This window comes from Molossus molossus, unplaced genomic scaffold (genome assembly GCF_014108415.1).
Source record: "Molossus molossus isolate mMolMol1 unplaced genomic scaffold, mMolMol1.p scaffold_m16_p_11, whole genome shotgun sequence".
NCBI lineage: Eukaryota > Metazoa > Chordata > Mammalia > Chiroptera > Molossidae > Molossus > Molossus molossus.
Genome location: NW_023425346.1, coordinates 8,875,913 through 8,900,233, shown reverse-complemented (window position 1 = coordinate 8,900,233; position 24,321 = coordinate 8,875,913). Strand labels below are relative to the sequence as shown.

At 60.3% G+C, this 24,321-nt stretch overlaps 1 protein-coding gene across 1 annotated transcript in view; it reads left to right on the top strand.

Annotated features, from left to right (window-relative positions):
• GLI2 (GLI family zinc finger 2) overlaps positions 1-24,321 on the top strand; it is a 242,209-nt gene that overhangs the window by 50,107 nt on the left and 167,781 nt on the right. Inside the window, exon 2 of the mRNA XM_036254585.1 lies at positions 15,409-15,589. Within this exon, the coding sequence (XP_036110478.1) occupies positions 15,439-15,589 (151 nt within the window). The 5' untranslated portion in view covers positions 15,409-15,438. The remainder of the gene's footprint in view (positions 1-15,408; positions 15,590-24,321) is intronic.

Sequence of the window (24,321 nt, the reverse complement as noted above, 5' to 3'; positions counted from 1 at the left end):
ACTGGCTCTACCCACTGGCTCTTCCCACTGGCTCTACCCTCTGGCTCTACCCACTGGCCTCTTCCCACTGGTTCTACCCACTGGCTCTACCCTCTGGCTCTACCCACTGGCCTCTTCCCACTGGCTCTTCCCACTGGCTCTACCCTCTGGCTCTTCCCACTGGCTCTACCCACTGGCTCTACCCTCTGGCTCTACCCACTGGCCTCTTCCCACTGGTTCTACCCTCTGGCTCTTCCCACTGGCTCTACCACTGGCTCTACCCTCTGGCTCTACCCTCTGGCTCTTCCCACTGGCTCTTCCCACTGGTTCTACCCACTGGCTCTACCCTCTGGCTCTTCCCACTGGCTCTTCCCACTGGCTCTTCACACTGGCTCTACCCTCTGGCTCTACCCTCTGGCTCTACCCTCTGGCTCTTCCCACTGGCTCTTCACACTGGCTCTACCACTGGCTCTACCCTCTGGCTCTACCCTCTGGCTCTTCCCACTGGCTCTACCCACTGGCTGCCAGTAGCACAATTTGGAAACAGTAGTTTCTAGACATTGCCAAATGTCTTTGGGGGCCATTTTCTCCCAGTGGAGAACCACTGCTGCAGAGACTCCCTGAGTAGGATGGGAGGGGGCTTCTGGATCTGAGCGTCTCTGGTACCTCCCTCCACGAGGCTCCCTGCCGGCGGGATCCCTTGGTGGACTGCGTCCCTGTCAGTGGGCGGTTGACTGGAGGGACTGGGCATGGTGCCATTGTGGGACGAGGCTTGGGGTCCAGGATCTGGAGAAGTCTTCACATGGGCAGACTCGAAGTTGGGGAGCAAAGCCCAGTGACCATCAGATTGGTGGAGGGAGCCCAAGTGAGTAATGGCTGTGACGGTCCAGTGGCCAATGGACACCTAAAGCTCTCCCCCCTGTGGCTTCTTGCCGGTTCAGAAGACTCCCTTCATTCGAGGAAGTCTCGTGTGTCACCCTGGCTCCTCGTGTGAGCTGGGGACATCCCTGAGCATCTTCCCGGGACAGTCCTGGTCGGGGAGCCCAGAGCAGAGCTCAGCGTGGCCCTGTCCTCACAGACCTGGCCTGTGGTGGAGCTGGCGGGAGGCTGATCTGCAGGCTTGCGTGCGGACTCGGGCTTTCCCGAGCTCTCGTTTCCTCTCCGGAAGCCTCCCGAGGCCCAGGGAACAAAAGGGCTTGATCAGGTGAAAGGAGGGAGGCGGACCAGCAGCAGCACTACAAAGCCACTTGGTTTGCAGATGGTGTCATGCCAAGAAACCTGCAGCGCAGGAACACGCAGAGAGACACTTCTTTTATCAGGAGGGTGTGGGCCTGTGCTTGGAGCCAAGGACAGCCGGCAGCAAAACGGTGCAGGCTTTGGCACTGGGTCCCCAGTCTCTCTCCATAGCCCCTCCCGCCTCCCCCCTCTACTCAGGGAAAGGAACTTTGTATACTGTAACCACTTAAGGCCTAACGATATTCTGGGGCACTTTGCCTTTTAATAGGCTGTTCTTGCAAAGTAACAAGTTTCAAAGAAGTGACTCTCTAATGGTAGAATTTCAGGCAGTGAGTAGCGTTTCTTTTAGCCAGGGAGATCTGTCCGACACCTTCTAAGATATGAGCAACCAGCTCGGCTGCCTCTTTTTACCAGGCGCTCGGGGTCCGTTAGCAAACCGTTACCGGCTGTGTGCTGTGTGGCAGCCTCCAGTGGGCATGGTGCGGGGGACTGTCTGGGGGTCAGCTGATGCAGGACACTGGGCTCGCTCTGATGGCTCTCACTGAATACTCTTCTATGGGGCACCGACTGCGCCTGGCGGGTGTCGGGCTGGGAGCAATAGCCAGAGAGCTGACCCACCCAGGGTGCAGACGGTCATGCGGAGTTGAACCGCCTCTACAGGTGCTGTGCTGTGGATGCCCAGGCTGACATGGGGACCTGCTGGAGCACAGTGCCAGCCTGGGGTGGGAGGGCTGGGAAACACTCGGGCAGATGACACCAGCCTTAGCCTTAAAGGTAGACGCAGGAGTCAATTGGGCAGGAATGGCGGGGGGGGGGGGGGGGGGTGCAGCGGCAGGTGTTTCTGAGGAGAGAGCAGGAGCCCAGAGGCCTGCAGGCAGGGTGTCGGGGTTGCAGAGCTCTGGCTGCACCCCCATGTAGAGGGTGAGGTCTGAGTGAGTAGCAATAAGGCAAGGAGGCAGGGAGGGTCCAGGCCTTGGGGGTTTCCTGTGCCCAGATGTGGAGTTGGGACATTTTCCCACTGGCACTGGGACCACGGTGGGTGAGTACTCACTGTGTGCTGGACTCTGACCCCGAGACTCGGAGCCACGGGGCCGCTCAGTGCCCGCCCTCCCGCTCCCCGCTCAGGTTCTGCCTCCATCTGCTGTGGCCCCACTGCTTTAGCAGACCACTCTGGACCTGGCCTGTTCTCCCTTTGAAGATGCTACTCTCCCCTTCCTCCAAGAAGCCTTCCCTGATCTCCCTCAGGCTAGCCAAGGACCCCTGCAGCCCCCCGAGCTTCTCTCTCTGTTAGGAAGCTTGTTCGGGTCGCTGTCGTTTCCTCTGCTGTCTGTCCTCCCGCTGGCTGGGAGCCCTGTGTTCAGTTCAGCTCTGCAGGCCAGGCGGCAGCCTGGGTGTGGCAGACAGCAGGCCCTCGAGGATGTGTGCCACCTGAAGGAAGACGCTCATGCCTGTACCAGGTCGTGGAGCCTTAGCACTTCCCTGGCCTCCCTGGGTGGGCAGGTGCTCGGGCTGCAGCTGACCAGCACGGGGCTGGTGTGGGCATCCGGTCACTAGGCGTAGGGGCCCAGACCCCTGGCGTAGGCTGTGACGTGGGTCTGCCAAAAGGGCACGTGAGGGCATATGGACTCTGGGCATGCAGAGGAAGAGGAAGCTGGGGGAGGCGGGGCTGCACAGGGCTGGGGCTTACCCAGGGACCACTTAGCAGATGGGCCTGAGGTGCCGTCCTCCCGCCTCCCGCACGAAGATGCAGGGTGGTGCTGGCTGTGGGTGCTGGCAGTCTGGAGGAAGGAGCCTGGCAGAGGCACAGACAGAAGAGCTGGTGCAGGCCTTGCCTGTAAGGCGTGGGGAGGGCCGTGGCTGGGCAAGTCGGAGCAGGGCACTGCACAAACCGAACCAGGATGCCAGGCCACCCACCGGCCTGGTTCTCCCTGGAGCCTCGAGGGCCAGAGCAGCCGCCCTGAATCTGTAGCCAGCCGTCCTCACCCCTGCCCTGCCCCTACCCCAGGCCCAGCACCACCCACGGAGAGGGTGACCTCAGGCCTTGGGGATTGTTGGTGCTTGGTCTGCAGTTGCTGGTTCATGGATGCAGGTGGCTTGGGCCCATTTCCTTGGATCCTGTCTCTGCTCCCCATGTGCCAGAATTCCTGTTTCCACCAGTTGTGGCATGACATGCACTCCCTGGGGGACCAGCCGCCCAGCTCATAGATGGGGCACTGAGCCCAGAGATGGGGGCACGTTACCCAGAGTTGCACAGTGAGTCAGGGTGCAGTTGGGGCTGGGGGAGTGATGTGGTCAGCTGAGGTGTGAACTGGTAGGGAGCTTGGGGACACCCCCTTGGCATCACTGGCAAGGGGCTGCTCTGTATCTGAGCTGCCTGGACAAGGGCTGGCCAGGTGACCTCTGCAGGCCTTTCTTGGTGCCAGACTCCTGGACCAGGGGGAGGGTCTGAAGGGGGAGGGAGATGGGGTTTGGTCCCCGAGTGGCTCCTTGCGAGGCGCCTTATTGTCTCAAGGGTCCTCACCAGGCTGAGCAGAAAACACAGACTGGGTTCTCTCACCTCCGGGCGGGCTCAGTGAGTCTGGGAGCCCACCCAGTCCTGAGGGACAGCAGTGGAGAAGGGGGGCCTCCTCCCCCTGCAGCCAGGCCAGAACTCTCTCCACCGCCAGGTGGGGTTCAGGACTGCTCATCGTCTTTCTCAGGAGAGCCTCTCTGATTCGGGTCACTGTGCCAAGATGTTCGAAGAGGGGGGATTTGATCTAGGTCTGCCTCTCACCCGGGCAAAGGCTGGGGTCCCCGGATCCTCTGGAGGCTGTGGTTCGGGTGCTGACAGGGAGGGTGTGGGAAAGCCACCTGCACCATGTCTCTGGCTGCGAAGTAACTCCCCAGCCTGTGTCTCCACTAGAGAAAATAGCTCTTTTGAGTGAGTAGTGGCTTAAAAAGCACCTTTTAAGCGACAAATCCACTTTTTAAATTCAGCGTGAAAAGGGTGCGTGCCGGCAGCACAGCAGGTGCTCAGTGCATGGTCTCCAGTGCCACGCCGCACGTGGGCGGCCACACCCCACGTGGGATGACCCTTCGCTCTTGGGAGCTTCCACTGCAGGGAGGGCCGCATGTCCAGGCAGCAGATCTTTGTAGAGGTGGCCACCTCGTTCCCAGGCGATTGCACCCTCCACCCGGCCCCCAGGCTGCCCGCCCTGGTTCTGCTGGCTCGCAGGAGCCGCCCTGCCCTGTGGGGAGGAGGCCCGAGGGAGGCTAGGACGAGGGTGAAGAACCAGAGAGCATCTGTGCCCCGGTCCTCAAGCGCTGGCAGAGCCTGTGTCTGGGGCAGGCATAAAAGCGAGCAGACGCGTAAATGGACACTTAAAAGGCAGTGACACGGGAGCCTGACCCCAGGGAAATGAGACAGGACCGACCCCAACCTGGCCCCAAGGAGGGCAGGGAGGGCTCTGGGAGGTTATATCACAGGAGGCCGTTTGTAGCGCTTGGGCGGGGGTCCTGGGTGGGGAGCCCTCTCAGCTCAGAATGCGGGGAGCCTGGAGGGGACAGAGGCAGATCCCAAGCTGGGGCCTTGTGCCTAGTGGGGGTTGGGGCCCTGTTCTGTGGGCACCTCCCCGCCTTTCAGTCCTTCCCCCTCTCGGAGCCTCCTTCCGGGATCCCCTCACTGGGCCTTTGTCATTGCTCCCTTCCCCTGTGCAGCCCTGGATCAGGGGCCCTGGCTGCTGTGTGCAGGGCCTGCTCCCGGTGGTGCCCTGCCCAGCCCGGCCCTGTGGACAGACGCCTTCCCGCCGCCTGCAGCCTGCCCAGGGCGGTGTGTTTTCCCTCCTCGGGGCAGAGGCGAAGCTTGTTTTTCCTCCCGGCTCAGGAATCACGCCTCAGAAGCACACAATGCAGCTGTTAAAATATCTGGGTCTGGCTGGGCTCCGCACAGCGGGCCCCTTGTTCTCCTCTGGACAGTGCCTCCTCCAGGGGGAGCCGAGGGGGAGGGGGCCTCCCTGCCCCTGTGCTGCTGGGGGTGGCAGGGAGAGGCCCCTCCCCTCCTCTCCCCCCACCCCTCCCCCTCCCCTCCCCCCTGCCTCTTCCCCTCCCTCCTCCTCCCCTCCTTCTTCCTCTCCTCTCCCCCTCCCCTCCCCTCCCCTGCCCTCCAGCCTTCTGCAGCTTGGGGGCTGTCCAGTGAGCAGGGCGATGGACTACGGGTGTTTGCAATTGAGCAGGATGGCACATTCCAAAACGGTGCCAACCTGAGACTCCCACATTAGACTGCAGAGGCAGAGGCAGAGGCAGGGGTGGGTGGAGGAGCGGTAGAGGGGGGTGGAGGGGACGACCGGTGCCAGGCTGCCCGTCCAGGCTCAGACAGGCTTCCTGTCAGTGGGTTGGCTGCCGACACTGTCTGGGGCAGGTCTTCGTGCCCCGTGGGCAGGCGAGTGGACAGGCTTGCCCAGGCTGCAGTGACGGTAAAGTGGGGACTTTCGAGCCGGACACTCATGAGCCAGGCCCGCGCCTTTAATCCTCACCACGAGGGCGGCGCTGTGGTCATTGCACAGATGAGGTAACCGAGGCTTCGGTCTGAGACGTTGGTTTTGTTGGCAGCCCTAGTGGAGCTGGGATGCGAACCTGGGCCTTTTCTCTGCACAGTGTGCACGCAGTGCTCCCTCCGATCATGCACTGCTGTGCCGGGAGCAGCCAGGGTGCTCAGTGCGACTGTGGGTGGGGCATCAGGGCAGGCTCGCCAGGTGAGAAACATGGCTTCCGAGGGCCGGAAAGCATGGACATGCAGAGGCAGGGGATGGAGACGGCCTGGTGTTCTCGGAAAATAAACACGAGGGCAAGTGAATGGGAGTGCCCACACCAGCAGCTCTTACCACAGCCTCCCAGAAACAGCGCCTGCTGCCAGCCCCAGTCCTCCTGATCCCCACCGGCCCTGACACAGGCCGCTGTGCGGGGGGCTGCCAGCCCCAGTCCTCCTGATCCCCACCGGCCCTGACACAGGCCGCTGTGCGGGGCCCTGCATTGCCCACCAGGCTGCGCTGGCCGCTGACCCGCCCAGCGGCAGTGCATCAGGTACTCTGTTCTGCACACCTGCAGTCTCAGGGGGTGGTACAGTGCCCCTGCCAGGGGAGTGATTTTTGCAGGGTGCCCACTCCCTCACCTCAGCCAGAAGGTGAGGGTTTGCTCCCACCTTCAGGTCCAAAGCTCCTGGAAGCAGCTCGGATTGCGGGAGCCAGGCTAGCCGGGTTGTGCAGCAGAACGTGTCCGAGGCTAGGAGGCATGGAGGTACTGTCTCCCTAACCTCAGTCCCCCAGACTGCCCTCCCCCGCAGCCCCCTCCGTCGGGTTACTCCTGCTCCTTTCTCCTGTTCCTCCAGAATGTGCCAAGGGCACCTGCCCGTGCCATTCCTGCCCATCAGGTGCCCCCTGCTCTCCTGTCCGCAGGCCAAGTTCAAGGCCTCTCGTTTCCTGTCCTGAAACCACAGGGCAGATCGGATGGTCATCTGCATGTCCCTTCCACTGCCAGTCAGTTGCCCTTCCGTGTGGGCCCCCACGGGCATCGAGTCTGCTCCGTGTTTGATCCTTAGCCTAAGCTCCAGCCTTCTATGGGCTGTACGAGCCGGCCCCTTCGACACCCCCGCGCTAGTCCTTGCACGTGGCGGGCATCGAGAGCTCGTGGTGGGGAAGCATGAACGGTATGGGCTTCAGAGCCCAGCGAGCCCGCATTGCCACGTGTCAGCTCTGTGACTGTGGGTGTCACTCACCTGCTCTGGGCCTGTTTTGCTGTCGAGTGAGGATCGTGATACCAGCCCCTCAGGGTCACGGTGGCTGGCAGTGTGATTCCACAGGAGGGAGCGGGCCTGGTGTGGGCCCCTAAGGTGCGCAGGGGTCCTGACCTTTTCTTTCTCCACTCCCAGTGCAAGGGACACCTCGGGCAGCAGAGGGGGCGTCCAAGGAGCAATGGAGCCTTTTGAGGGGACCCTCCTTCTGAGTCACACAGATGGAGGGCCCACACGGTATACCATGGGGGATTGCAGAAGGACTCTGTTTTCTGAATTGCCTCCCTTCATTGTCCTCACACCCCACCGGGAGGCAGGCCCAGGAGGAGACAGGCCGTGTGCCGGCGCCCCACACACTCACGGGGCTCGAGGTCCCTGATCACCTGGGAGGGGAGTGCTTGCCCGGCGCTGGCCCTGGGCGGGGCATCTGGGGCCCGAGGCTGGCTGTTTTCCCCGTATGTGCCCGGGATCCCAGAGGCCTTCTGTAGGCTCTGGTTCCTCTCGAAAGTTTTCCTTCCCAGGGGCTGTGGGAACCTCTGGCAAGGGTGGTGCTGGAGGGGCCAGCCAGGGCACCGGCCTGTGACAGGCTGTTCCTCCCACCCTCTCTGGTGGCGAGAGGTCAGCTGCATTTCCCTGAGCCCTGCCTGGAGCCCTTTTGGTGCTGGTGTCTGGGTTTCCTTGGAGCTGGTGTGCCGCTGGGCCTGCGTGGAGCGTTTCACAGGCTTTGGCTTCACCTGCAGCGACAGGCTGGTGGACAGAGAAGTCGGAAGCAGGGGAGGCTAGGCCTGAGGTTCCAGACAGGTGCGTGTGGCCAGCAGGAGCCCTGCGACCCCCCTTTTCTTCGAGAACGGTGCCTGCCCTCAGAGGTCCTCCTGCCCGGCCAACCCTAGGTCAGACCCCACTGGGGAAAGCTGTTTGTGGGGTTGTGCGGGGAGGGGGCTGTCTTCTCCACCCTGGGAGGTTGGGAGGGTGCTGCGTGTTGCAGGGGAGGAGACGGGGCTCAGAGAGGGACGCTCTGTGGCCGGAGACGCACAGCCGATGGACTGCACTGTCCCAGCACGTCTCTGGGAGAATTGGATGCATTCGTATTTAAAAACAGGAATATTTGGGCCGTGCCGTGGGGGCCAGCAGAGTGACCCAGTTTAGAGCAGTCCTGGGGAACCCTCACGACATGGTTCTCCTCCTTCCTCACGGTGGGGGGGAGGGCAGTCAGTGTTGACCCAGAGGTCCGTGGGCTGAGCTGCCAGCCACACGTCTGGCCTCAGGCCTCTGACACTGAAAGTCAGGCCCCTTGGCTTTTCAGCGCCGGCCTCTGCTCAGTGGTGTCGGACTGTCGTCCCGTAGGTCGGAGCACACTTGACAGTGTCCATTTCACAGATGGCAGCACTGAGGTGAGATGAGAGGACTGACCCTCGGCCACTCGGAGAGGACATAGGACAACTCCTCAGGACCTGGGGGCAGGAGACAGATCCAGAGTCCTCTCCTTCCGTTGTGATGAGGCTGCAGAGACCACGTCCTCCCTCTTGAGCTGCATGGGCGCCAGGCTTCCCACGCCAGGAATCTCCTGTTTCCTCTCATTTCACCTGAAAAATAACCTCGTGATAAGGCAGGGCGGGTGTTTACTATTGCCAGTGTGGGCGTGTGTATCTGTACACATACATGTGAACGTGTGTGTCTCTTATGTAACTGTGTGCCCACATGTTGACAGTGCGTATGTGTGCCCAAGAGCATACGTGTGACTGCGTGTGTGCGTGTGTGATCTGTGTGTGTGCATGCATGTATGTGACTGTGGTTGTCGCTGTACGTTGTGTGTGCCGTGTGTGCCCATGCGTGCCTGTGCGTGTGCGGCCCGGGCACACATGCCGCACGGCTGAGATCAGAGAGGAGGTGAGAACAGGGGCCCCGGCGTGGCTGCCAGCCGGGAGGTGAGGTTTCATCGCTCCTGGAGATTGATTTCGCCCGAGGAAGACGCTCTAATTCCTGTGACTCACTCGTTAGAGGAGTTCAAAGAAGCAGGTGGCGGGAGGTGTCTGGGATTGCAGGTTTCAGAGAGATTCGCTCATTCTGCCCTGATAATTAATTTATTCTCCAAGTCAGTCTTTTCTACCAGAGTTCTTAACCTTTTCTGTGCCGCGGGCCCCTCCCCAGAGCAACGCTGTAACTGCCGAGAAGAAAACTCGCGGGAAGCCAGCAGTACCGACGGGGATGAGCAGGGCCCCAGGTGCTGCCCTCGGCCCTCACAGGTGCGCTGGCACGGGGCACGGGCAGGGGCTCTGACCACCTGAGTGTGCCGCCCTGGCGGGCAGGTGTAGGCACACCTGTGACTTGTGCTGGTGGCAGGCTCACAGGCACTGTGCTTTTTCTTTTAAATATGTTTTTATTGTTTTTCTAGGGAGAGAGATAGAAACATCGATGTGAGAGAGAAACATTGATCGGCTGCCTCTTGCACGGCCCCCACTGGGGATCGAGCCTGCAACCCAGGCCTGTGCCCTGACCGGGAGTCGAACGGGGACCTCTCAGTGCGTGGGATGACGCTCAATCCGCTGAGCCACACTGCCGGGCTGGGCGCTGGGCTTGGATGCCCACTTTCATGGAGGAGATACCAACTTCCTGTTCCAACTGAATGAAGATAAAAATTTATCTTTTCCATTCAGGTTATGTGGCCTTGCTTTAATTGGAACTTATAAATAAATTATTCGGAAGCTGAAAGCGACCTTATGAGCACCCAGTGCAGTTCCTCTTATACCTGCCGGTGCATCAGAAATCGCCGTGGAACTTTAAAAATGTGGCTGCCTGTCCCCCACGCCCACGGCGCCCACCCCACCACCCCGCCCACAGGCTCGGGATCTCCAGAAGGCCAGTGCCCCCGGGGGTGCCGCGCTCCCCTCAGGCAGGCCCCCTTCCGTTAGCAGAACCCCGGCGGTGTGGCTGCATCTCCTGAGTGTGCGGACACGGGCTGGAGCAGCGGGCCCTGGACGGGGCGGGCCCCTCCGGCCCCTGGTTAGTGCTCTGCTCCCAGCCCCTCTTGTCCCCGAGGCGTCTGTGTGGTTTGTGGGACCTCACCCAGCACAGACCAGCAGGCCCCTCAGCGGAGGCCTGGGGAGCCCTGCGCCTGGTCCCCTGGCTGCCCCCGGCTGTCCTGGGGCCTGGGGAGCCCTGCGCCTGGTCCCCTGGCTGCCCCCGGCTGTCCTGGGGCCCGGGGGTCCCTGCGCCTGGTCCCCTGGCTGCCCCCGGCTGTCCTGGGGCCCGGGGGGCCCTGCGCCTGGTCCCCTGGCTGCCCCCGGCTGTCCTCGGGCCCGGGGGGCCCTGCGCCTGGTCCCCTGGCTGTCCCCGGCTGTCCTCGGGGCCCGGGGTCCCTGCGCCTGGTCCCCTGGCTGCCCCCGGCTGTCCTCGGGGCCTGGGGGGTCCCTGCGCCTGGTCCCCTGGCTGCCCCCGGCTGTCCTCGGGGCCTGGGGGGCCCTGCGCTTGGTCCCCTGGCTGCCCCCGGCTGTCCTCGGGGCCCGGGGTCCCTGCACCTGGTCCCCTGGCTGCCCCCGGCTGTCCTCGGGGCCTGGGGGGCCCTGCGCTTGGTCCCCTGGCTGCCCCCGGCTGTCCTCGGGGCCCGGGGTCCCTGCACCTGGTCCCCTGGCTGCCCCCGGCTGTCCTGGGGCCCGGGGGGGCTTGCGCCTGGTCCCCTGGCTGCCCCCGGCTGTCCTCGGGGCCCGGGGAAGGCCGCAGGTGAGGCTGAGACATCTGCCTCTGATCTGAGGAGCTTCAGAGAGGGAAAGTGGCTGCCTGTGACCTGGGCGCCTGGTGTTTACCCAGAAATTGTGCTAATCCCAGTAATTCCTGTGATTTACACAGCCTCTGTCTCCGTCTACTACCCGCCTCTTCTGGGAGGCGCAGGGGCTGATCTGCAGCCGCGGAGGCCTGTGGCACAGGGGGCACTGCAGGGGCCCCTGGCGGGTCAGCTGCCCTCAGGCCTCCATGGAGCTCCAGCCCTGTGTGTGCACATCTGTCTCTGGGCCACAGAAGGCTGCTGGGTCGTGGCATCTGGATACACGCTTCCTCCCCACGCTCTGTTCACCTGGTCCCGCGCTGGCCTGGCCCCGAGGCTTCGGGCGGCTTTCTGGCCAGAGGACCTGGCTCCAGGCCCGCCCTCCGTCCTCCGCCCTCCGCCCTCCGCCCTCCGTCCTCCTCCCTGGAATGTGGCGCCCTGGGCAGCTCACCCCTCCTCTGTAGGAATCGGGGTGCCGTGGCTCTGACAGCAGGGCAGGGCGGGATGTTGGCGCGAGGGCCCTGCGCTGCTGATCCCAGGAGGCCACAGCCGCTCCCTCCGCTTCTTTCCCATCTCCTGTGTCCCTAGACAGAAGTTGACACGGTCCCTCCCTTCTTGAGAGTCTGTCTTTCTCTGGCGTTCCTGCACTCAAGTGCGAGGGTTTGGGGTTGTTGGCCTCAGTTTCCCCATCTGTGTTTGGGGACACTCTCAGGAGCCTGGGTTTGGTCGCATGTGCTGATCCTGTGGTGCCCTGCCTCTGCTGGTTTCTGGTCCATGGAGCCCTGTGCCCATCTCTTGCCATCCGCAAGGGGTCTGAGCACCTGCTCAGCTGGGCCTGGGCACCCAGGGGTGCACGGCCCAGCTGCCCTGGAAGAGCCTCAGGTGAGCAGAGAGCCAGGTGGGTGCACAGAAGGTTATGACCAGGCTGTGCAAGAGGGGCCCTGGGGGCGGGGGCGTGTCCACGCCCAGGGGAAGGACACGCAGCTCATCTGGGGGTGTGGAGCCTGGCAGCCCAGCCTTGTGCACTGTGAAGCATGGAGCAGGCTTGTCTGTGAGAATCGGGGAGTAAAGGGTTAGTGGCTAAATGTACAACGGCACCCGCTCCCCTGCCCCGCCCTGGTCAGCAGACAGGAGCCACCTGCAGAGCTGTGGTGTTCGCCCCAGATGGAGCCTCAGCACTTGCCCAGCCCTTGGCCGGTGGCCCCTGTCCCCCGTCTCACCACCGTGGGTTTGCACATGGACGAGGCCACGCCGATCCTGCTTCCGGGCTTCCCGGGCTCCTGGCCCGGTGCCCCATTTCTGAAGGGCTCAAAGGCAGTTACTTCAGTGCCTGCCAGGGAACTCGGGCAAATCCCTTTGTCCGCAGGATTGTCACCCGGGGCACTGTGGTGCGCCAGAGTACGGCTTTGGGCCAGACAGCCTGGGTCCCAGGCCTGGCCCAGCCACTTCTAAGTCGTTTGTCTTTGGGCAAGTTATTCAACCCCTCTGGGCATTGATTTGTTCCTATATAAAATATTGGGAAGGTTAGCCCAGCCGGTGTGGCTCAGTGGTTGAGCATCGACCCAGGCACCAAGAGGTAGCCGGTTCAATTCCCAGTCGAACCGTCATGCCCAGGTTGTGGGCCCGATCCCCAGTGAGGGGCCTGCAGGAGGCGGTCAATCTATGTTCTCTCTCATCACTGTTTCTGTCTCTCCCTCTCCCTTCCTCTCTCTCTAACATCAATAAAGAAGAAAAGTTTCTAAATATTGGGAGGATTAAACGAAATCACACTGTAAAGTGCTTGGCAACTGCTAAATGCTTGTTAAAGGTTTATTGTTCCAGCTGTTATTTGTATTTTTGTCCTTCCAAATTCAAGGTGTGTTTCAAAGTCAGGCTTACATTCCTCCACCTGAGCTCTTGGGAGGAAAACCCATGCTTTTCACAAAATTACTTGCATTTCTCAGAGCCGTGGTGCCCAGCCTCAAAGGCCCCCTCAGAGCCTTCTTAGACTGGCATTCCTGAGCAGTTCTTCCATGCCCGCCTGTGTGGGGCATGCGCCTGACCTGGGGGAGGAGGAGTGCAGTGAGGGCGTCTGGTTGCTGAGGGGCCCAGAAGTGGCCATGACTGGAGAGGAGTGGAGGGCTTCCTGGAGGAAGTGACATTGAGTGGCATCTTGAGGGAAGAATAGGAGTCCATCAGACACGGAAAGGGTGAGGAGTCTCTGGTTGGTGGCAGGGCCTGCGCAGGGGCCTGGCGGCACACGAGGGAGTGGGTGTGGAGAGGAGGCTGCAGGTAGACACAGGGACTGGACCTGAGGACCCCGAGGCCATGCTCAGGGAGGGATGCGGTGAGATTTGGTCCTGAGGAAGGGGCCTGGCTGCCGGGTAGAGGACTACCTGGGAGAGGCGACCAGAGAATGTGCGGAAGGTGCCCAGGACCAGCCCAGAATGGAAGAAGGGTTGGTACGGGCAGCCAGCTCGGAGAGGCAGTAGGGGTGAGGCGCTCGGGTGGGAGGGGGTGGGGAGGAGGAGGGGACTCAAAGGTGCAGCTCAGGTGGTGGGAGGGATGGTCCCTGGGGCCAGGCTAAAGGGGCAGGGAAGGTGGCGCAGACCCTGGTTATTCAGACAGCCGGAGTCTGAAAGAACAGATTTTACAAAGAGTCTTGAAGGGTTAGGTAGTGATCCCTGAATCTTGAGACCAAAGGAAACCCCTTAACTCACCAAAGTCCTCGGGAGACTTCTCCGTCCCCACCTGCCTTGGGTTTTCTGGACGGTGATTTCAAAGCAGCCGGGCTGGTGCGCAGACATCACCTGGTTCAGAGCTCGGGCTGCCTGGCCGGCCAGGAGCGCTGGGGCCGCCGTCCACTCGTCACCCCCACGTGCTGTGGACTCCCGAGTACTGTGCAGATTTGGTAAAATGAGCCTCTGGGTCCTACAGGTGTTGATGTAGACTTGAGCCCCCTGGGATGGACATAACCACTGCCTCTGGTCTGCCACGCGCGATCCACGAGCCCTTCCCACAGGCCGAGACCTGCAACGGCCGCGCACTCCTGGGCTCCCTCCAGCAGCCCCGTTTTCTTCCCACTTTTACAGCCAAGCTTCCTGAGAGCTTCTGCTTCCTTCTCTTCCCAGTCTCTTCCTGACCCCGCCGGGCCCTGGTCGCCTCTGTGAGACAGCCTGCAGCCCGGCCTCCGGCCTCCGTTCCCCTCTCTCACCTCCTGGGCGGATCCCCCTCCTCAGGGCATTCCTCCTGGTGTTTGGGCTTTTTCCCCTCCCCTGGCTGCCATTCCTGCTCACTCTCCTTGGCTGGCTTCTCCTCCTCGCCAATTGTTGCGATGCCCGGCGCCTGAACATCCCATCTCCAGCTTTCACTTCTCCCCTGAGCGCTGACCTACATTTGCAGCAGTTTCTGTGGGTCTCAGTAGGCCTCTCTAACTCTCCTGGCCCCGCCGAGCGCCTGCCCTCTGCCCGGCCCTCTGCCCCAGCCCGTGCTCCACGTCAGCACCACAGCCCCTTCAGGTGCTCAGGCGACAGTGGGGGCTGTCTTTGACATCATCCTTCTCTTAAATGAATGACTTTCAAATTTCTTTTCTGTAATACTGGATCAAATACTGAATTAGCAGTACGTGCAAGTGATGACGTATATCAGTCAACCCTGCTGTGCCCCCACCAGCTGGAGGCTAGCGTCCCCACACCTGCATCCCTGGGTGCCTCGCCCTTACCGGGGACTCCTCTTTCCATCACCGCCGCATCCAGGTCCTCTGGGTTCTGTCTGCTCGGCCTGCAGAGCACGTCCAGGGTCCACCACCTCTTCCCGACCCAGCCGCTATCATAGCTTCCTGGGTGCCCCTTCCCTCGAATCTGAGCTCCACACAACAGCAGAATGACCCCTTTACACCAGGAGTCACTTCTAGTCCTCCTCAGGGCTGCTCCTCTAACAAGCCAGCCCCTCACCGGGCCCTTGGCTCCGCCTCTGCCCTCTGGCTGCCCTGGCCTCCATCCCACCTCAGAGAGGCCAGCCCCTCTCCCGGGCTCCAGCCAGGGCCTGCTTCCTCTTTCCGAGCTATCTCTGACTGAGGCGAAATGTGCATTAACATCCCCCTCGTTTATTATTTGTCTCTTAAGTAGGACGTAAACTCCATGTGTGTCTTCAGCACCAGGTACGATGCCTGCTGCATAGCAGGGGCTTAAACATACGTTGACTGAGTGTGTGCTGTGAGCACAACCGTGTTGAATGAATGAGTGCGTGAACATGCACATGAATAAATGAAAGGCGTGTCCTGGCGAGCGGGAAGGGACGGGAAACAAGGGCTTTTCTTTCAAGACCTCTGAGTCGTTGCTGCGCGATGTATCTTCTCCCCTGTGATTCCAAGTTGGAGAAGCCCGTGATTCTGACTTGATTTCTCGGTGCAGTTCTTCTTGCTACTCACCGCTCAGTGGCAGGAACTAACTTGTTGCTTAGATTTTTAAATCTGGGGTAAAAATAATGAAAACGCGCAGCTGTTGTCCGTGAGGTCGTTCGAAAGACCAGATGAATCTCAGAACTAATAATCCTCAGAATTAATTAAACCCTCCTTCCCAATTAGGAGAGAATTGAGTTGGTTGCTTTAACTGTGCGTGGCGGCGGGAATCTGGGGCGGCGTTCCCGGCTGGGTCTGGGGGCAGCGTGCTCAGTGTCTTTGTCTTCTCTTTAGGGCTCCCACCCAGGACTATGAGCAGCTGAGATGGACACGTCCGCCGCAGCCACTGCCACGGAGAAGAAAGAAGGCAAAAGTGGGATTGCAGAGGGTGCTGCTTTCCCTGACCCGGGCAGGAAGACCTCTGCCCTGGCAGTGGCCACGGTGGCGGCGGCCGCAGCGGCAGCTGCCCAAGGAGGTACTCTCTGTTTTGCACACTTGGTGGGCAGCAGGGGTCTTTTTCATGAGCCCGTTAGGATTTAATTGGACGGGTGGCTGATGTCATCGGGCAGGCGTGCTGGGTTTATGGAGGGTGAAGAGGAGGGCGCCCCTGCCCCTGGATGCTAGGCACTGTGGCAGACGCCTGCAGGATTCCCCGGAGGTCTGGCCACCCCCGATCTGGGGGGGCTGGTCCGCCTCAGACTCCAGCAGGAGAGCCTGAGAACTCAGAGAGGGAAGGGAAGGGAAGGGAGGCAGGGGCTGCTGCACGGCTGGCTCGGGGTGTGTTCAGTTGGCACCTTTGAGATCTACCAGACTCCGCTTCTTGCCTCTGGCCCACAGGGGACTGTTTTAGAAAGTAATTGTCTCTTGATCCCTTCTGGCTGTAATTAGAGGGTCAGGTACAGAATTTAGTATCCTTAGGTGAATTTCTGGCCAGCGTAATTACAACAGAAGGGTTGCTCGAGCCACAGCCTCTCATTTGACTGCCCGAAGAGAACGCTCTCCTCCTCCCCTGCTGCGTGCCAGCGTCCCGGTGGGAAAGTTTGGCGGGAAGGCGAGACCTCCCCCAGTGTCTGCGCAATCCATCTGGAGGCCACAAAACTATTTCTGTCTCTGAGGAATGGAGGGACTTAGATTTCTTTTCTTTCCTCTTTTATTCAAGTGCATTTAGTCATGCCCGGCTGCTCTCGCCGCTCAGGCACAGCTCAGGGAGCAGCGGGACATCGCCTTGGCCGGCGCGGGCGCGCATGCGGCCCGGCTCCCACTTTGATGTGAACACAGATGGGCGCTGTTCGCGTGCAGAGCCCGCCCAGGGCCCGGCAGGGCTGAGTGTCTGCATTTCTGACCAGCGCCCAGAGGGTGGGGGTGCTCCTGTTTATGGGCCATGCTGGGCTCAGCTCGGGGTGGGGGCCTAGGGAATAGAACGGGTGGGAGTTGGTGTTTCCTAGTGAACTGGAGGACCTCTAGGTCATTGCTGCTACATTTATTTTTATTTTTATTTCTCCTGTGATTCTCCGTTGGAGGTCATTACCAGGATATGTGGCCCAGGTCAGAGAGGGATGTCCAAGGCCAACCTTGTGTTCCCATGGGAAGGTGGGCATTTGGTCTCCTGACCTGGGTGATGCCCTTGACCTCTGTTCTGCTGGGAGATGGCTCTGTGAGGAGGGGCCAGCTGGGGGTGGAGGAAGGAGCCGAAGTCCAGGGTAGACTCGTGCTGGGTGGTATCCAGGAGCCGAACCGAGTGGAGGGGAGGTCAGGGCAGGAGCCTGTCCGTGGCTTGGAGGCTGGCCTCCTAGTCCTGGTCTGGCTGCGTCTGCACGTGGCCTGTCCCTTCCCTTGGGTCGGGCCCTACCCTGCCTGTGGCGACTCCGCAAGCAGTCCCTCTGCCTGACGCACAGAGGCGAGGGTGTCTGTGGCCCGAGGGAGCTCCAGCAGGCCGCTCGCTGTGTCTCCGCTGGGCCTCAGTGACTCACTGCCATGTCAGAGTGGCGGGGAAGAGACTTAGGCAGCAACTAGGCAGCAACTGGGGGATGCCCCCTCACAGCGGGCCTGTTATCACCAGCGGTGCCCTAACAATGGGATCTGGAGGGTCCTCACCTGAGCTGGGAGCGGGCAGGGGGCCGATTGCTTGGAATGCAGCAGCTCCAGGGAGGCACCGCCCCTGCACCCCACCCTCACCTCAGGGTGCATCCCTGCCCACCCCGCAGGCCCCCTGTCCCCTTATGCCCGACCCCAGGTGAGCACTCAGCTGATGAGCTTCCAGCCGAGGGTGGATGTCACCTGTCAGCCTGGTGTCCCTGGATAGGTGGCTTGTGTCATTGGAGCCTCCAAGTCAGGTGCGGCTGCTGCCAGAGAGCCGCCTCACCACTCTGCCCTCTGCCCGCTCCCAGCAGCCAGGGGAGGCCTTCCTGGGGTGGGGGAGGGTGGCTGTTCCTGCATGGAGCAAGCAGGGTGTCTTGGAACAGGTCCCCTGATGTTGGGGGACTGTGATGCCCAAGCTCTGCCGATGGAGTGAGGGAGGCCCGGTGGTGTGGCCCCGAGGGCACTGGCCAGGGTCCGAGTTCCAGCAATACCCCTGGGTCCCAGTGTGGCAAGCCCTTCCCTTCTTGGGCCTCATTCTCCTATGCAGGGCATTTGACAGATGTTATCCAAAGTCTGTATGGTCTTGTGACATTGGGGCTTTATGGCATCCTGCGGCGGTGGCAGAGGTGCCGCAAGCGGCTCATCGTGTCTGAAGCCTCACTCAGGTGCCTGCACAGCCAGCTGCTCTCCAGCACAGAAGGAACGAGAGAGCGGAGCACCCCGAGTGAGAGAGGGCACGGAAGGGAGCCGGTTGCCCCAGGGGCGAAGCTTGGGAACCCAGGAAGGAGCTCCAAGCCCGCCCCACGCACGAGCAGTCGGGCCGCCCCTCCGACAACTTTCCTTTTGCAGACGAGGCTGACGTGAGGTGGGGGAAGGGACTTGCGCAAGGCCACCCGCTGCCTCACCAGAGAGCAAGGCCTGGGCTCCAGGCACAGGGTGACAGCCTCCTCGCAGTATGTGCTGTTAGTCTGTGATCTGAGGTTCTTCATGGGTGATTTGGGCCCAGCTCATGGGTACGCACTCTGTGGTAAGCACCCCATCTCTGCACCAACCTTGGAGAGGTCTCGTCTGTCCCTGTGCTCAGCTCCCTCGCTGGTCTGTCCAGGACCAACAGCACATGCTCTCTTCCAGACGGCCAGTCCTCTGGGCCTTGAAAGTCGCCTGGTTCGTTGCTTGGCCTCCTTTTGTGTTGTGAGCTGGACCTTCCGGGGCTGGGTTTCCACTAAGAGTTGCTGCCTCTCTGAGCCGTGGTGCGCATCACAGACCTTTGCAGCAGGGCCAGCCGGGCCAGGGGCAGGTGCTGGTCAGGCTGGGGCAGGTTCCCGAATCGCCGGTGGGGGCGGCTGGGCGGCAGGACCTCGGCAGGGTTCTCTCCCAGCCTCCCGAGCTGTGCGCTGAGCTCGCCGGCCATACAGCTTGAAACACATTTTGACCCAGAGTTGTTTTTTTCTCTCTGTAATTTTTAAAATGGCGTAATTTTAAAGGCAATTTGACTCAGATGTTTCTCATTGCTTTACCCTGAAACTGTCCAAATGCTGTCGTATTTTTCTCCTCAGAATGTTGTTTTTTTTCCCCAAAAAATATTTCGGAACCTCTCTATGTGCCCCAGCTGAGCCCCAGGGACCCAGCTGCTGCAGGCCTCCAGGCTGGGACATGCAGAAAGGCTGAAGCCATGAGGCTCCGAGCCCGTCTGACCCAGGGAGCTGTGTGTCCCTGAAGCCAGGCGGCCACACAGGCTTTGGAAACCCTGGATGCGCCTGCAGCAGCCTGCACCTATATCTGACTCTGAGCACCGCTGCATGCTGGGCCAGGCCCCCAGCGGGGTCCCCCCAGCAGCATCGCTGCCCCGGATCTGCCTGCAGCAGCCAGCACCTAAATCTGACTCTGAGCACCGCTGCATGCTGGGCCAGGCCCCCAGCGGGGTCCCCCCAGCAGCATCGTGGCCCTGGGAATTGTTAGAAACGCAAATTCTTGGGCCCATTCCAGACCTCCTGAAGCAGTTTCTGGGAGCGGGGCCCAGCAAATCGGGGTGCTTCTGATGCGCTTGTACATGCTGGGCGCCCTGTGTCCTGCTGTGTGAGGTAGAGCAAGCCTTTCCGTGTGCAAAGCATGAATCATGCACGGAGCTGCTATGTAGAAGTTATGGTGGACATATGTGCCTGGCACGGGCACCTCATGGGCAGCAGCTGCCCCTGCTGTATAGCGCAGAGAAGTAGTAGGAAGCAGCCCAGAATCTGCGGCAGGTCATCTGACCCTGGGCAGGTATGTGCTTCAGTCTTTTCATCTGTAGAATGGACATAATAATGGAACCTCCTTCAAAGTGTTGTCAAAATGATTTGAGTTAGCACATCGAAAGTGCTGGGCACGTTACCTCTATGTGAGGTCTACCTTAAGTATTTGCTTAGTAACTATGACCAGTTTTTCTTTTCCAGGTCTGTGGGTCTGACTTAGAAAGTCTCCCCTTCACTGCTAACCCTTGCTAGTTGACCTGTTGAGGCTAGACAGGTGGTAGGAAGCTCAGATTTCTGGTGTCTTTCCCACTCGAGAGTGGTGGAGGGATTATGGGTAGGAGATCAGACCTGGGCTCCAGTCCTCCTTGGCCTCTGCCACAGGCTGTCCTGCATAAGAGAGCTTAGCGGGCCCCTGGCCTCTTTAATTCATTCTTCTCCCCTGTCCCCTGGAGGTGGGACCAGAATCTCAGGAGACCACCGTAAGAAGCGCAGACTCCCAGGCCGCCCAGACCTGCTGAACCAATCTCCTGGCCTGGGCCTGGCCCAGTGTGCATTTAGCAGGCCTCCCAGGCCCCTCCGCTGGATTCCGGAAGTGGCTCGCCCCTCACGGTCCCCAGGGGCGAGCTCTGAGCGCCTTGCGGCAGGAGGCCTCTGTGCCACCCAGCCCAGCACCAGCCGCCATCCCTGGCTCCGCCTGCTTCTTGGAAAGATTCTTCGAGGCGTTTGTGTAGAGGTGAGGCGTGCGCATCTGTCTTGGAGCGCTGCTCAGACACTGAGTGTGTAAACAAGTCAACCATGAGCACGCTCGCTGAGATGCCCAGGGCTAGGACCTGACCGTGCCCTCCCCTGATCAGTGGCTGTGAGCTCCTGGTGTCTCTGCCTGATGGTTTGGTGCCACACCCCTCCCACACTGTGTGGGCAGCGCACCGCTTGCTCACCACTGCGTCCCGCCCCTTGGCAGCGATTGTGAGAGAGAAGGGGAGTTGACACTCTTGTGCCAGGTGTGTGCCCGGTGGGCTGTTGCAGCCAGCTGCCTCTCCTGGCCCTGAGGTTCCCTGGTCCAAAGGTCATTCAGGGCTGGCCTGCTCCTTGGCCCCTGGTCTCCTCCCGAGGCCCCTGGAACCCACCCAGCAGGCCAGCCTCTCTGGTGTACCTGAGCTGCTTGGCTGGGGCCACACACTTTCGCCTTGGGCCTGAAATGCACTCAGATGTGACTAAGTGGTCAATTATTCTTATTTAAGTGATTTCCAGGAGTGCTGTGGATGCTGCTTCTGAGCTTGTTTTAACAGCCCAGCCACACGAACAGCCTGTTCCTGTCGGACTTTTTCTGTAGAGCGGAGCTCAGTTCCCCCGACAGCTTTGCACACTCGGGAAGCGGGGTGCAGCACGGCTGCCGGCCGTTTTCTGAGCGGGTCTGACTCCGGATGGCACCCTGGCATGGCGCGGGTGCTGAGGGGGTCAGGGAGGGCGGAGGCTCCTTTAGGCCCCTAGCAGAGCACAGCAGGAAGGTCTGGCTTTTACCAGCTCCCCAGTTGTTAGCTATTGTCCTGGGACAGGCCGTTCATTTCCCTGAGGTCTGTGACATGGGGAGGCGACATGGCCGAGTGTCTCTACAGTGGCCAGCAGAGCCAGCTTAGATATGAAGTAAGTGTTGATGACATAAATCCGAGTGGGCACTCCTTCTGCATGTTGTGGTCTCACCCACGGCACCAGACCTCATGCTCTAAGCGCCACTCCAAGCTGCCACCCAAAATCAGACTGGCAGCCCACTCACCCAGACGCAGCAGACTGCTCCCCTCCCCCTGCGCTCCGGGAGACCCGCCCCGCTGGGCCTCTGCCCTTGGTCGCAGTGGCCCTCGGGACCCCTTGCTGTGCTCTGGCTGGAGCATGTGAGCTGGCAGGCTCTGGCCACGCAGAATGACAGCAGCCGCGGGCAGTGATGTGGCTGCTGCTCCCGTTCTCTCGGGCTTAGCCACGCCTCATGGCCACGGCCTCATTTCTCGTGGGACAGTGTGCTGTGCATGTTACATTGTTGCAGTGTTGGGGAGCTTTGAGGTTATTTTCAATTTTAGCAGTCTCCCCTTACCTGTGGTTTCAGTTACCCGTGGTCTACTTTAGTCTGAAAATATTAAATGAAAAATTCCAGGAATGAAAAAGCAAGTTTCAAATTGTGTGCCATTGAGTGGCAGGCTGCCCTGCTGCCCCCGCCAGGACACGCATCATGCCTTTGTCCAGCGACCCCACGCTTTACGTGCCCCGCCCGCTCGTCACCCAGTAGCCGTCTGGGTTATCAGATCGGCTGTTGGAGAGAGACCACATGTCACCTAACTTTTATTACAGAATATTGTTGTAATTGTTCTCTTTTGTCATTAGTTATTGTTAATCTTACAGTGCCTAATTTATAAATTAAGCTTTATCATAGATTTCACTTACGTATGTGTAAGAAAAAGCACAGCTTTTATAAGGGCCGGTCCTCTGCGTGGTTTCAGGCATCCCGTGGGGACTTGGGATGTTTGCCCCGTGGGTAAGGGGGCGGCTGCACGGACTGGAAGGGACTGCAGAGGTCATCTGTTTGAACCAGTTCCTTTTACAGAAGTGGAAACGGATCCAGAGACAGGAAGCACAAATGGTCAGCTAGTGACACCGTTGGGACTGGACACCGACTTCTCAGGCCCTGCTTATGGGTGGGACACAGCTGTCCCCAGTTCTGCCCCCCTCCTGGCCCAAACCCCAGCTCCCCAAATTGATAGTATTTATGTCAGAAACATTTTTCTGATGTTTGGTTCTGTCAAAACTAATTTTAGCATTTCTAAAGCTCAGTAAAAATATAGCCTCATTACTTTGATGCCAGTCCATAGTTTACTATTAGTGTATTCTGGGCTTTATCATTTTAGTCATGTTTAACATGGCTGCACCAGGCGTGCACTATTAAATCTGGCTTGTTTTACATTCCTGTCCGGAATTATTTATTTGTAACAATTTCCTCTCTATCAAAAGACACAGCTAATGCTGTGTTTTAATGTGTTATTTACACACAAAATAACCTATTTACAACTCAGTATGCGCCGGCGGGAGAATGGATGGGCCCCAGCTTCCTGCGTTCTGTTATATCGGAGTTTAACAATCTGGTTTGCTAATAGAACCATTTATCATTGGTGGGGGGGTCATTTATTTTCTGTTTGTAGCCAGGTCTCACCGCCTCTGATCTCAGGAACATTTTGAAGATAATGAAACCAGGCCTGGTGTTTGGGGCGGATGTGGGACACCTGGAGGCATCTGGGGACGGAATGTAGGGCTCTGCGGAGACACGTGGCAGAGGGTGCCCGGCCTGGCCCCGCCCTGGGCCCTGAGTGGTACCCAGGGTTTACCAGGTAGAAGAGGGAAGGGCGGGGGACATTGGTGTGGGAGCAGCAGAGTGGCCCCTGGGCGTGCAGGGCCTTGGGGTCAGCCAGTTGGCCCTTGTGTCTCCAGTGGGGTGTGTGGCTGGGGCCTTGGAGGGGCTCCCGCCTGGGAGGCAGGTGGAGCTTCCTAAACCGCCTCCCCAGGCTCCCCTCCCCAGAAATCGGGGAAGCAGCCACCGCGGGGTCAGGCAGACACTGCCCCCTCAGGTCCGGAAGGCTCGGCTGTGGGAGAGAGGCTGGAGGGAGGAGTGCAGAGGGCCTGGGTCTGACAGCCAGGCAGGACAGGGACCGGCGCTGCCCTCCGGGGACCTGTGGGGTGGCTGGGTGGGGAAGCAGAGGCCTCCTGATTGCCCTGCAGTGGGGCCCAGGGCTGGCGGGGGGTCCCAGTGGGTATGTGGCCAGTTGCCCGTGCAGGCTGAGGTCCTGCGGCTCCGTCCGAGCTCTCCGTTGTCTGCGCAGTGACGGGAAAGTAGTGCATCGGACTGAAGCTGCTGCCTCTCCGAAGCCCTGTGCCAGCGCCAGACAGGGCTGGTGGGCGGGTGAGAGGGGCATCCAAGGAGCAGGAGCCGTAGTCCCTGTCCCCAAGAGCTTGTGGCCCTTTGAGAGACACCAGACACCCCCTTTTATGATGCTGATGTGGTCACTGCCTGATGCCTTGGAGTGGTCAGAAAGCCTTCAGGGAAGGGACGTGCCCGAGCAGGCCCTACTTGCTGAGCAAGGCCCTGGTCTTTCGGGGTCCTGCAGTGCTCAGCGGCACTCGTCGGCTGGTTTGCACAGGCGGCAGGGCCTAGGGCGAGCCCTGGGGGTGGCGTGTGCAGTGACTCCTCCGGGCCGCCAGCCAGTTCCTCCGGCCAGTGAGGCTCGGCATGGGCGGGCGAGGCTCGAATCCTCGCTCTGCCACTTCCCAGTTGGGTGTCCTTAGCTGATCTGAACCCCAGTGTTCTCATCTTAACAACGGAAAAATACTTGTCTTTTGAGGGCTAGGATTGCAGATACAGAGCTTTGATGGTGAAGAGCGTTGATAGCATGTACCTGGCATGGCACAGACATTCTGTATAAAGCAGTTGCTGCTCTCAGCATTATTATTATTATTCTAGAACTTTTCCAAGAGTGCACACATGCTTCCCACAAATGTGTGAGAGTGAATGAACAAAGGCGCAGGACTGCGCTGAGTCTTTTTACAAGGAGGAGCAGTTTGCCCATGATGTGCAAAGGGAAACAGCATGGGCAAAGGTCCTGGGGTCTGAGAATGGCTCATGGTGGCTGGTTCTGTCAGCTCTTTGCAGAGGGGTTCCCTTTGCTCCCCAGCCCCAGCCTCTGTCTTGGGGCTGGCAGCCCTGTGAGGCGGTGTCCAGAGGCCCCTCCTGTGTTTCTGTCCCCTGGCTGCTGCGCAGCCAAACACAGATGTTGGAGGCCCAGCCCGCCTAGCCCGGGGTGAGCAGGGCGTGTTTGGACACCCCGCCCCCAGGTGCAGACAGCCTGTCCTCCCGGCTGGA